The sequence below is a fragment of the Aptenodytes patagonicus genome, chromosome 13 (genome assembly GCF_965638725.1).
Source record: "Aptenodytes patagonicus chromosome 13, bAptPat1.pri.cur, whole genome shotgun sequence".
In the NCBI taxonomy this organism is placed as follows: domain Eukaryota; kingdom Metazoa; phylum Chordata; class Aves; order Sphenisciformes; family Spheniscidae; genus Aptenodytes; species Aptenodytes patagonicus.
This window is the reverse complement of record NC_134961.1, coordinates 10,905,208-10,919,120: the sequence shown is the minus strand read 5'-3', so window position 1 is coordinate 10,919,120 and position 13,913 is coordinate 10,905,208. Positions and strand designations below refer to the sequence as shown.

At 40.5% G+C, this 13,913-nt stretch overlaps 1 protein-coding gene across 2 annotated transcripts in view; it reads right to left on the bottom strand.

The window, feature by feature from the left end:
• Window positions 1-13,913, bottom strand: part of PRKAR1B (protein kinase cAMP-dependent type I regulatory subunit beta) — a 103,105-nt gene that overhangs the window by 26,295 nt on the left and 62,897 nt on the right. For both annotated transcript variants that reach the window (XM_076350799.1, XM_076350800.1), the window contains exon 7: window positions 7,274-7,432. In XM_076350799.1, the coding sequence (XP_076206914.1) occupies window positions 7,274-7,432 (159 nt within the window). The remainder of the gene's footprint in view (window positions 1-7,273; window positions 7,433-13,913) is intronic.

Genomic DNA, 13,913 nt, shown 5'->3' with positions numbered 1-13,913 from the left:
AGGCTCTGCAAACCACGCCAGATCCTGACAGCTCGCTGCGAGACAAAGAATGGAAAACTGGTCACTGCGCAGTTGTTGCTTCCCTCCCTGCAATCGAGTGGAAATGAGACCAGCAAAATTGACAGCTGTGGAAAACCAGATTGGTGGTTTAGTTTGATGGGCTGGGGCACCCAGGGACAGATGTGGAAAATGCTTTTTAAATTACTTGCGGACACAGATGAATTTTAAGAAGCAGTAATCAGTAGCCATAAGTGACGCCTGACCACAGCTTCAAGTATTTAGAGACACAGACAAGACCCAGGAAGGTAAGAATTGCAGGCATCCCGCCTGGCCCGGAGAGCAAGAGCCCATCACTTCCTACAGGAAAATGGGTGTGTTACATCTTGGCTAAACTAAGCCAGGGCAGCGGTACGGAATACACCGTGAAGACAAGTGCAAAAGCAAAACTGAAGTGGAAAGAATTAACTAAATGTGCTATTATAATTTTTTGTATTGTGATAGTATCTAGAACCTCAGTGGGACTCCACTTAATGCAAATATCCCATGTCTCAGAATGATACCACAGACACAGGTAAGGGAGAACAAGAGCTTAGGGAAGAACTAGTGGTTGAGGCTTTCCCAGCACACGCACTGAAACCCAAGGTGACCCAACTGATGGCTCATGACTCAACCTGTAGGATGGCTCCATCCAACCCTCCGTCTCTCCTGCAGGAGACAAACAACAGCCTCCAGGGTAGCACGAGCCACCCAACAGCAGAGCTTCACCCAAGGGTGCCCAGGCAGGCACAGAAGCTGCCTCTGCGTTTTCAGAGCACACGAGGCTGGATCCCAGTCGGCACAACCAGATCCCAATTTCTCTTCCAGAAAGGAGAAGCTTGGCTGACCCTCATGCACATTGTTTTCACTTGAGTGTGTTTTCCTGCTCAAGCTTTCATAAGCACAGAGAGGGGATGAGATTTTGAGAGAACGCTACTCTAATATAAGCTAAAAACAACACAGCAGTAGAAATCTTACAAACAACCAAAGCATGTGCTTATTTCCATTGGTATTAATCATCTTTTCCTCCCCATGAAACAGGCAGAGAACACGCCTACTTCTCACCTTCCTTGATCAGCCTAATATTCCCCTCTCATCCCCTCCCATAGGCATAATGTCACCTCTGACTCCTGATGTCCTTTTTATATTTCTTTTATGTGGTCTAGTTGCTTTACCCAAATTGTTGAGGCCGTGAGCATGAACACCATCATAACCTCTTCTACTACCCTTCAAGTCATTTCTGCAGAAGTGTCAACCTGCGAGCTCCCTGGGACATGTCCTAAGTCTGTTCTTATGCAATATTTTCATGGATCTTCTAGAAGCAGCAACAAATCAGACAGTAACGATATCTGCAGACTAGAAGATACTATGAAAGCTTGCCAGGACAGGAAAATAACAAGAAAGGACCTAGAGACATTAGAAATGGGAGTAGAAAATAATAGAATGAGCTTCTGTTTGGAAAATACAGCTAAGAAATGCAAAGAAAAAAAAAAATCCAAAGCACAGATGTTTGACGAACGGAAGAAGACTGGACAGTTGTAAAGCTGAAAGAGATTTACAGACAGTAGGTGAGACCCGGTTTGCAACATCAGACTGCAACAAGAATACAGCCAAAGCTATTTTGGTCTGTATACTCAAAGACATCATCCAGGAATGAAGTTTAGAGGCTCCATCTCCATGGCTCGGATGTGACGGTGCCTGGCGTGCTACACTCTGCCTGGGTACCTCTTCTCCAGAAAAGTGCTCCCAAACCAAACAGAGCCTGAAGAAATGTTAAAATACTTGGGGAGAGATGATAAGGGATGAGCAAAAGAAATTCAGCCTATATAGGTCAGCTCAGCGCTGGGATCATGGGTATGTCATGCTCATGGCTAGCATGCATTGTTGCAAGGGTTTTAAGTAGACAGTGATAATCATCTACAGATATATGACAGAAAGAAAGGGCAATTTAGTACAGCATGACTTGACATCACTCAAAGTAATAGGAGAAAATTAAGAAAATCTAATTTAAGATTAATATCGAAAGTTTTCCCAACTTAGGAATTATTCTCTTGCAGAAAAGTTTCCCAAGGGAAGCAGTAGAAATCTTACTGCTTGCGCCAGATAAAAACAATAGTAAATGTACATGAATAATTCTGCACTGGCAGAGTTCTTGATGGCACGTTTCAAAAAGTCTTTATTCATTCTGCTTTTTCTAACCTATTAATATCTTATTTCAATAGTCGCTGCTTCTCCCTCTCCCCCTTTCCTTTGTCCACTTTCTCCCCGGTTCTGAGCTGTCATGCACAAGCTCATCTTCTTAAAGACAGTGGTTCCCCCTAACTACGAGGACTCCATATGCTAAGCTGCAGTGCTCCTCCATGAAACAGTCCCAGGGAGAAACAAGATCACTTGCATTTGCCAAATCCACCCAGAAAAGAGCTCAAAGCCAGTTTTAGGACACTGAAAAATGTAGGAAGCCCTAGGCTTAGCTTAAGCAATAGACAGGCTCGGAAAAATGAATACCCCAGAGATTATAACAGGTCTTGTTGAACAGGACTGTTGCATCTTTTTTCCAGCTGCCCCTTCTTCACTTTCCCTGTTTTCTTCCATTTTTTCTTCCCACTCCTCCAGTCCACTCTCTGTCTTTCTTCCCCTCTGCTCGCCTCTTTGCTTTATCCCTCCAGCACTCTTCATGTCTTCTTTCTCGCTCCGTTCTTTCAGGTGTATGGATGGGCTGGCTGGAGTTGATCGGGTCCTTCCTAGAAATTCCCACCTTCAGTAAGCAGCCAAACAAATGACTACCAAAAGGCAAAGCATGGCTCAAGTTTCAAATAAAAGAGTTATGCTGGCAGGAGGTGCCGGAATGACCTTCTGGACTGCTCCAGCCCCGTTTAATCCCTGTGTAAACCTGATATTGAATGATGCTTTGGGTGTACTTTTTTACAGGAGCATGAAAGAAAGAGTCACCATGCATATTGGCCATGAAAACAAAATAGCCCGCAAGATCCCGGTGCTACATTGCACAGATGTCAGATGGATTGCAGGCTTTGGATTCGCTTTATGTTTTGGCCATCACGCAACCCACATTTTACGGAAACACGAAGTCCTGCTGACTTATTTTGTCTGAGAGGAAAAAGGCACTTGTTAAAGAACTTGTTCTCAGGTTCAAAGCTGTGGAAAGATGGTAAAACAAAGCCAAAATAGCATAAATAAAATGAGGCAGAACATTAGGAACTGACTAACCTTGATTTGTCATGACTTACATCCCAATATTACAACTCACTTTCTGCGAGCAACGTTTGCAAAATAGGCAAAAAGTATTGTATCCCATGCAATTCCACTCTCAGAGCCAGGTATCTTGGACCATGAGAACTACAGGATAGTTAAATAATCCTGAATCGAGCTGCCTTAAAGAAGAAATTACAACAGATTAATATTTCAAATTTCCTCAGTCTGGGAACTGAATTGTCTGGGGGATCAATCTGATGTTGGGATACAGACATTTGCTTCTCTGGTATTTGTGGTATTTGCTATATTTAGAATACAAATATTGTACTACCCTGGGATGTTCTCCACTCCGTGATGCTCTTGAATCCCAACTGCAAAGAAGGGAGCAGCAACATTTCAGCAACTGAATTACATGAGAATCCTATGGCAAAATATTCCTTTGCTTCTCTCCCAGAAGAATGTTAAGTAAATAAATGTAGAATGTATACATAAATGTGTGTGTGTGCTTGTGTGTGCACACACAGAGAACATACACATAAAAAAATTTGCAACAGAGTGAAAAGTATGCAACTCAGCACAGATAATTTTATGAAATAAATGGAACGCACAGATGGACAGATAATTTGTGAGTGTACTGAGGGCGGAACATGTTGAAGTGGTTTTTTGTAATCCATCTAGTACGATGAATTTCATGGTATAATACTTTGTCAAGGGCTGCAGTGAAAGCCAAGCAATTTCACTGCAAATCCTAACAAAAAGAACTATCCCAACATTTACAATCATCACAGCTGCTAAAACAAACTTGAATGTGACCTTCAAGCCATCAGGATACCTAAGCTGAGACAACGAAATATAAAGAAATATATGTTTTAACAAACTTCTTTTGGGACAGGCTAAATAATAAATGGATGACAAGTGTAACTAAGAACCAGCAGGAACTTTTTGCATCAGACTTTGTCCATCCAAAAAAAAGGAAAACCCAAACTCCCAAACCTCCTGAGATGCATTTTATTCATACCATAAACCAGTCAGGATCAATGAGACACGTAAGTGGGGAAAATGGCACTAAGCAGAAATAAAAACTGGAAATTACTAAATGCGAAGCAAAGAACCAAAACAAAGCCTGCAAGGAGAAATGAGGTAGAGAGTCAAATGTCTCATGACAGGATAAAATCTTTTTGGCAAGTGTGGATCTGAAGGCATGATTTGCAAATAAATATTTACAACTTGAATAAAATTTCAACACTAGACTGGGAAAACATGAGGCTGGTCATGGTCGGGAAGGAATGCAGACGAAAGAAAAAACTATCTCACGTTATGGAGGGGCTTTATCCAACTACAGGAAAAAAACCGTATCTTTGGGAGAAAAAGGTCATTGATCCCTTGGACAAAAGTACTTGCAAACAGAAAATAAAGAAAAAAAAAATGCTCCCTCAGTTTTAAAATCATCTTAAATGATATATTTCAAAAGATATCCTAAGCATTACTACCTCTTATTTAAAGGCAGAAGCGTTTCTACATCCAAAATATCCAGCAGCTTTCTAAAAACATAAGGTTAGAGGCTAAATGGCAAGAAACCATGTTTCTTGGACTTGAAAGGCAGCTACTGCTGCATCTTGAAACTAAGTACCGCAAAACCAGTCGTGTAATGGTGGAGTTAGCTTCAAGTATGAAATGCAGGCACTGAAACATGATGTAATTAATTCCTGGGCTTGAGGAAATGTGCAGAGAGTCACTGTAACCTGCCCTCACACGAATGCACAAAGACAGGTGTCTCATTTCACCTACAGCAAAGAAATTATCCACGCTGCACCTACAAATAAATGAAAAGACGACAGAATTCGTGTAGTCTGGATGGGTAAATTGCATTCACCATGGACAGCACTTAAAATTGGGCATTTTCTATACCTGCAGCAATGAATTCACCATGCTACCTGAAATATTTCCTATCTAAGTATTGGGAATATTATAATTACACTGTCTGGGTATCTAATGTAATGCAACAGACCACCAATTTTTAATGGCCCCATCTGTAAAAAAACACAAGAAGAGAGGGAGGGAGAGAAAAAACCTCTGTGTTAAGTTAAAAGTTTCATCAACTGCAGAAACTGAGCTCGCTAGGTAAAGTACAGTGGTCACTAGTTCAGAGAATATGTAAACTAATTTGAAAAGCACTTAGCACTACACTAGAATCAAATAGAAGTATATCCGTAATATTCAAGTTGTATGTATGGCTAAAGCTAGCATTAAAAACACGAGTCTTTTCCACTTGGAACTTTAAACCCTGTTAGTAAAATCCTGTCTTGGCATCAAATATTCATCTTCTGAAGGCTGCTATCAGATGGTAACGGACACATGACCAAACCTGAACTGCTCACAGGGTTGGATGGTATTAGGTACCACTACTTTCATCAACGCTAAAACTGAAATTACCTCTAGGCTACGAGGCTTGTGGATGTGTCCCTTCAATTCTTTAGTAGCAAGGTTACAAGCAGCTGTCAAAAGCTATGCTTAAAAAAACAAGGAATACGTGGCTTGTCCTGACATTTATTTCCCTCCTATATTCCTTCTCTTTTATACCTTGGATTCTTCCTTGCAGCACGCAGGTTCATCGCACCAGTTATCCCAGACACCCTTCCATTGCATCCATGTAGGACATGGGACAAATAAGTTGAGTGTGCCTCTTAAATCTGTTAGGAAGTTCTCCTGCTCTATGGTTTAGAAGTACCTTGCAGAAAGGTCTCAGTTACTACTGCCTGCTTCCCCGCACTGGGAAGCATTCGAAAACTATTCATCCTGCTTATCCACAAGAGAGAAGACTGTACGCTTCTCGTCATTATTCCTCTCTTTTGTCTTGGAGTGATCAGGCTGCATATTTTGGGATAGAGTATATTTCTATCAGATGTACTCTCCTAGATGTCAGTGTGATGTTTGTTTATGTGATTCAGAACCCAGTCCATGAAATACAGAGTGAAAACCAGCAACGTTTCATACAGACATCCAACAGCCATCACACAGTATAAAGATCACTCTTACACTCTGTTGCTTAAGAACTAATCATTTAAGTGTAAAATCTACTCAATTCTTTTGCTAATTTTTCTGTTATCCATGACATCCACTGGAAATACAGATGATCTCAAAATGCACACTCCTTTATTCTGAGAGCATAATGTAATTCCCTTCAGATCAGAATGAAACAATGCAGCTTTTAGAGACAAGCCCTATTGAGAAAGAAGCTTTACATAGAGTTATCTGTCTGTTAATTATCAAAAAGAAAGGAATATTTTATGGAGAAGGAAAAGATATGCACGTGGACATCGGAAACAAACTCATTAAAAAAAAAAGTTAAGACACTGCTAAAGTTAATTATCTGTCAAAGTTTCCATTATAAACTCACCACCTGAGAAACAACAACAAATCCATAAGCTAGCACACACCCCAGGTGCCCAGAAGGTCTGTTGAGCTTTGCTGCAGAGATCAGGGAGTTTGAAAGGAGCAGAGCAACGAATCATTAGCAGGGACGCTGCAGTTACCATCCTATGATACATGTGGCTGTGTGCTGGCTAACGAAGATGGAGGGCACAGTCCAACCGAGACTGGTTTTTTTTTTGCGGAGCTGGATTTGCCTTGTATTGCCTGCCTTGAAGCGTATAATACAAGTTCAGACAAAGACCTCAGAGGCAAGGGAAGACATTTTGAGGTTCATGATGAGAAGGAGAGGATTTGCATAGCTTTGGTGGGTAACGGAGGCCTCCTGAGGTTTTCATTCATGTATAATAATTATGAATAACGTTAATCAACTGCATTTCTGACTCAGCATCTTTCTGCTGAATCTTGTCCCCTTTTCCTTCAGTTCCCTTAATTTAGTTACTCAATGTTATTGTCATGTCCTCTCTCTTTTATGCAGCAACACAGACCGCGCAGCCTTCTATCATCAGTGTACTCTGAACACACAACAGAAGTGCTGGTACTACAAGAGAAAGTAAAATTATCAACTCCATAAACAAGCCCTTCTCCATAAACTTACCATTAAAATGCGTCTGTAGCTGTCTCTGTCGATGCCCCAGAGCTTGAGATCTGTCTTGGCCTTGACGGTGGCGGCCCGGGGTGTTCCATAGATCAATGCCAGTTCCCCGAAGCTGCCTCCTTCTCCAATGCTGGTGACCCACTCCCCGTTGACATAAACCTGCCACAGCACAAGACAAAACGAGAAGCAAAACCAGTTTGGGGACTCAGTTGCAGTTTTCCTCCTGCTGCCAGTTACCTAAAAAGCTATTAGTAATTTCCTTTCTAATCGCCAGTGCTGGGGGGACAGAAGGAAAACAAGAGCCTAACAGTTTCCGCAGTTGGTCCCCAAAGAGGGCAACAACCCGCTTTGTGGACAGAATTTCAAGTTGTCTTGCTTCAGTACAATGACTGTATTTACCCTCTGAGTTTTCAGCTCCTGTGGTTAACTGGCATCGTGTTTTCCCTCTTGTGTTCAAGGCTCAGACAATCAACAAGCAGAACTGTCACAACTTTGGCTTTTTATTAACACTGTCAAACTTGAAAGGAAGGAGATTTGTTGATATGTGTAATGAGGTTTGCTGAAAAGCACCATGGCCATGAAACGAAAAACACTCAAAACAGGGAAACATCTTTTGAAAAGGAACATTTTCTTCTTCCCTAAGCCTAGTGCCTCCAACAACCATTTAAATATAACTATTGAGATCTGTTTCTCCCTTAGAGAAGACTACTAAGTGCTTTGGACTTGAGAAGCTCTAGGCAGAATTATCCTTTGTCTTTAACATCAGCTCTACAGAAGCAATATTTGACCCACATCATATTTAGGTAACATATCCTCTTGAAACACAGTATGGATCGACACCACTACCACAGTATTTTTCCTGGATGACATCTAATCTGAGAAGAATTCCTACACTTGAGTGCTATGTAAAACCTTCAGTGGAGAAAGGGGGACTCGTGCAGGTGCTTCCCGCTAGGCTGCGTTTTCCTCGCTATTCATATGTACAGCTCATGAGACATAATACTGTATTCAAAGACTGCTATGGATTGTGTATTCTGCAGCTTGCTTGTTAAGCTTGCTGCTATAAACCTACACAATAAACTCTTTTCATTCTGTTAATGTGTCTGTAAGTTTAGAGGGTAGGAAAGGCTGTGTGCATTTACCAAGTGCAGAATATATCCTAATCTGTTACAGACCAGTAACACCAGAAATCAACCAGAATGAATGTCACTTGTTTGGAAGCTCTGTGAAGAAAAATAATAAGAAAATACACAGGTATTCTCATCTTAAGCAGGAAACTATGGCAAAGGAAAAGACCATAACCTATTACCAATTAGTGAGTAACAGACTAGCAGTTTTTTAAAAATATATGAATTAGAGCTGTGTTCAAGCTGGGCATGAGAAAAGACGGTGACCAAAATAAATGAACTGGGGTCAAAATTCAACAAACTGTCAGTATTAATTTTACTTCCATCTTCATTTTATGATGAAAGGCATATTACGAACTATAGCTGGAATCAATCCCAATTTATCTTCCCAATATTCAGTTAGCATCCGATCCAGCTCCCACTGAGGTCAGTGAAACGCTGGTTCAGTAGGAGACGGATGAGGCCACGGAGCAGTTCAGCTGATCAAGAGACCTGTTGGCTCTCAGCTGAAAAGGAGCAGTATTAGCATCACTGCTGAACTCCAGGCAATGTTGGGGCTCTTGGTGTTCCTGGAGCACCTGAGGATCAAGGGGCTGAAAGAAAGGGTAAAAATAATCCCAAACAGGCAGGTGGTAGCAGACTGCCGAGAAAGAGCTCAAGCCACAAAAGCTGTTTGTAGCTTCATTTCTTCACCGTGGCAGAATGAATGTCACATAGGAGAATATCACACAAGAGAATAACAACAGTGTTTCCTTTCAGACTTTTAAACTCACCGCAGAAAGAAAACCTCACAGAACGTTGAATCTACTTTTGATTCTCCTCATAATGAAAAAAATGAAAGCAAAAAAAGTTTTAAAAAAGCCAGGCAAACCCAAGCACTTTCCTGGTGAAACAAGCAGGTAATACTGTGGCTCCTGGATCTTTTTTGTGAGAAAAGCAGGAGAAATGGATGAATAAAATTAGGATTCTGAAAGGCTTGTAACATAATGAGAACGCATGAAAATTTTTAAACTCAATGAATCCACTGCAAAATTGTCCAGATGTGTATTTGAATGTAGGGATACCCCCTTTCTGTAGGGATTTCACCAGATGGACCCAGGGTTTGCTAAAGTAATTCATGTTCTCAGTAAAGTCTCTGGGATGATGGGGAAAATCTAATAATTTCAATGAGTTTTAGACCCCATCCTGAATGTCAGCTGACATTGCATCCTTGACTTTTTTTCAGCACACCAAAAATACACGTGTTTCTCTATGCTCTTTTGTTGAAAAGCACAGGTTTGGTTGTTGCAGAAGAGGTGGTGCGGTAAAATGATTTGTTAATGCAATGGCAATTTCATTAAGGAACATAAACCAAGGTCTGAAGTATAAGCAGGAAATAAACGGATTCCAACATGCACTATTTTAAGCAGTATGGTGAGATTTCTTGTTAAAGCAGTTTGCATGATATGACTGCAGCCCAGAGAGGGGAATTACACTGGTAAAACTCAAGGTAGAGCAAGTGAAGGGTGGACATTTACCGTTGCACAGTTGTTATAAAGAGAGGCTACTACTAAACTCCTCTAAGACTTCTTTAATTTTACTGTCTTACTTGACAAGACTCCCCAAAACATATTTGACATCTGGCCTGTAAACAGTCAATGCAAATGGCCATTCCTCCACCCTAAGGGTTTTAAAGTACTCTGAGGTGAAACCAAATCTCTGATCTGACAGTCTTTGGGCCCAGCATTAGCTCCCCCAATAAAAATGCCATTTCCAATATCAATCTCCAAAAGAGAAAACAGCTCGAGAATAACTGTTTTTTTCTAGGAGGAAAACCATTGCACTTCATTCTCTGCAAAGGCCTAAGTCAACAATCAACTTTTGTCTTCATGATGAAGTTAAAGTGCATTGATGGCACGTTACACAGCCATTCTGCCCTTTAACAGAGAGTTCAGCTCCACTATGAATCCCCTTAAAATATATTTTTAAAAAAGAAGTAGAAAGGAAAGTAGCTCTGTTTGTAAGGTGTGGGAAGTAAAGCTATTTTAGGCGCAGAACAGCTTATGAAAGCCAATGTTATATGGCAGCAGCTCAGATGATCTCCTTCTTTATCCTAAAAAATGCTGGGCTGAGGTTTTGGCTCAGGCAGTTCGAGGCATTTGTGAACTCTCACCAAAGTGGCGAGTACATAAGTGAATTATTCCCAATTGTTACTTGACCTGCCAATCACAGCTCTGTAATAGCTGGAACTTTCTTCTTTCATGCAGCTGAAGAGGAATGTAGAACTGCAGATGCCCAAATATAACGAAGCCATCAGGACCACCTACTTTCCACAGATAAAAAGTACTTTAGATTTTTATTGTTTTCCATCATGTAGTATGAGCACTGCAATTTTTGTGGGCTTGAAAACCACACAACTTGGTTCACGTCATTATTTTTTTTAGGAGGCAAATGGGAAAAATCTCCTGTGAACATCAGCAGTTCCTTTCTTCATAGGCTGCGATATACATACACGCTAACTGCGAGAGAAAATGCAGTGAGTCACACAATGCTCAATGCAATAGGAATGCGTCTCGGCCTCACTCATCTTCATGTTGTCTAGAGAAGCAGAAAGTAACCTTACCATGAGCAGTAATACAGACATTTTACTTTGAAGGCAGGATATGAACATCCATCTCTGAGCTTCACTGGAGTGAATTTACCTTTACTTTGATTTTGTATTGCTGATTTCAAGTTAACTTATAGCATTGTTTTTGCTGCCACTTTGTGATCTATGTGGACAACCTAATTTGTTCCAGGCATTGCAAGTTTTAGATCTTAAATCCCCTCCCTCGGATCTGTTTGTAATAATTTGTGCTTTGTGTCTTGTCGAGCCTTAATATTTGTTATGCAAAAATGAAGATGAGGCTTATTTATTCTTGGAAAAATAAGCAAGTCTTAAACATGAAGGGTATTTATATGTGGGTAGTTTTCTCAGATAAAGCCAGTGCTTTATTTGTAGTATGAATGTGCTTTTCTTAAATATAAATATACAAAATTGGAGACTGCCTTGAGAATCCTTAAAAATTCACGCTGAAAAACTCTAAACTTTCAAATGTTCTGTTTCAAATTTCAAAAAGCATCCTTCTGAAATTCAAAAGAACATTAATGATGGAAGAATTCAAACAAAAAGCAACCTATGGAGTCTAACCATAAAATATAACTAGTTTTAAAATGCAACACTATTCTCACATAAACCGCCATGTAATTTTCATCTTTGTACATACAAACTAGATCGTTTGTATATACAAATAAGGGCTTCAAGAAGACTTGACCTACAATCAAAAGATAATCTTATCTATTGTCCACAATATTCATGTATAGCTCCACATAGAGATTTATACAGTAAATACAGAACCTATTTAAGAAAAAATACTGAAAAGTCTTCATTTTGATTTTCACCATACTATAGTTTGGCTGCTGTTGTTTTACAAGAAGAAAACCTGAGAATGACTGTAGAGAAAGTTGCTGTGACATTAAATAGAATAGGAAGTTGTTGCATCTAAAAAAATACATCTGTTTTAAAAGGGTAGTTGACGGTGCTTTTTAAAGTAAGAAATGTGAGGTTATAAGATTAAAATAATAAACAGGAAGACATTTTTATATTTAGAAATATGAATCAGAGATTTTTGCAAGACACATACTTTAGCAGGTACTTTCAACATCTTTACTGGAAACTATAATTTAAGCTCTGCCAGCTACTTTGTGGCATACATTCACTTTTGTCTGAGCAGAAAAGCTTCCGGTAGACAATTGACCTCTAAGACTTCAAACCTCATGCCATCATCTACCTAGTGTAAACTTTATCCATCTGCGGGGCCGGGTCATGAGTTAACAATTCTCCTCAACTCTGAGCAGCTAAGGAGGAAGACTGTGACTGATAAGGCTTTAATGTCCTTTCCCATCCAATGCCTGCTTTGGTCAAAGTAGTACCCAGTGTATGACAGGAAAAAACAGGTTCTCCAAGACCTACCTCTTTTTGATTTCTAAAAATTTAACTTTTACATATGAAAATTTGTGCCCTTCTCCCTTGGCCTACAGTCCACGTTGAGTGTGATTGCCAACTGAAGAGCATTGCATCTTCTTTGGCATCCATAGTAATACCAGGAAGGAAACGTACAGATACTTTATTCTATGGATATGCTAACAGGGCTTGCTTATACCCTAAGAAAGTGTAAGGGTTGAGGATAAAGTGTTATTATATTTAAAAATATTTTATTTTACTTCTAATTTGACTCAGATTATTTCTAAGGGAAAATATTAGAATGCTCTTACTTGCTCTTTGGGGTGCCTATGCCAAAATTCTAACAGTAAATTACTTTTAAATGTTGGGGGTTTTTTAAACTCAAAACATCACACACTGCTTTTGTTATTTTGGCTTTGTTAGTTGGTTCTGTTTGGTTTTGGTTGCATGGTTGATAGATTATATTTTTTTTCAGTTTTACCCTGACTTTCTCCCAGGGGATGGCAATTTTATGATGGCAATTGTGACCTCCGTTACCTGTATCTTTGCATGTGTATGGAAAACGTGGGTGCTTTTCAGTCATGATGTTCTTGGAGTAAATTGCTCCTTGAATCCAACAGTCCTGGTATACCTGCCACTTCTGTGCAGGTGAGGGAAATTATGAAAGCAGATAGCCTGGCCAGGGGTTAAAAGCCTCCATGCATATGCCAACACCAGCTGAACTAGGCAGAAAATGGTTTGAGGCTTTAAGTCTCGGGGTCAATTGTCTACTCTCCAAGTTGCTTTTTTTCTTGGAGAAGGGTGGAAGCATGCCAAAAAACTATCTGGCAAGGCTTAAATGAACTGCAGCTCGCTTACTAGCGGTCTGGATTTTCTTCAGACAATAAGGATTTTAGCACTGCTGCCCAGAAAGTGGAACTCTTTTCTCGGGAGCACTGTATACGGTGTGATAGTGCACACCCATGGGCTCTGGGAGCTGCTGCCTTATACGGGAGCAAGTTATTCTGCACTAACTGCCCTGGTACTGGCTTTAATCTGGGAGAGGGAAACAGGCTCGCCTCCCTGCAGCTTCCAGGCAAAGGCAGTCACCATAGGTAACTTCTGCAGCTACCAGGGTGTAGTTCCAACTTGCTCCTGGGTGAGTGAACGTTTCTTGTGCCTTCCACAATATCTGGCAAAGGAATTCAGTGTGTGTTTTGGCTGAAGATATAGAAAAGGCTTAGGAAGGAGAGAGCACCCAGCTGAGAAGGGTACCGGAGCAATAAGGTGCAGCAGGATGAAGGAAGGGGGATGCTGAAGGGGAACAGCATGAGAGTTGGTCACAGAAGAGTTCTGCAAGACTTAGAGGATCAGGAGCTTTGGTTGTCCCTGGAATAAGCTCAGTCCAAATGACATCTCTTAAGTCTTGTTAGGATGTATTTGTCCACAGGTCATGTCAGAAAACTGTCCATACCCGTGTCTGAGAAGTGTCAGGATGACATTATTGTGGATCTGTTCATTTTGATCTGTCTTAGCAGCTATGGGCTGATTT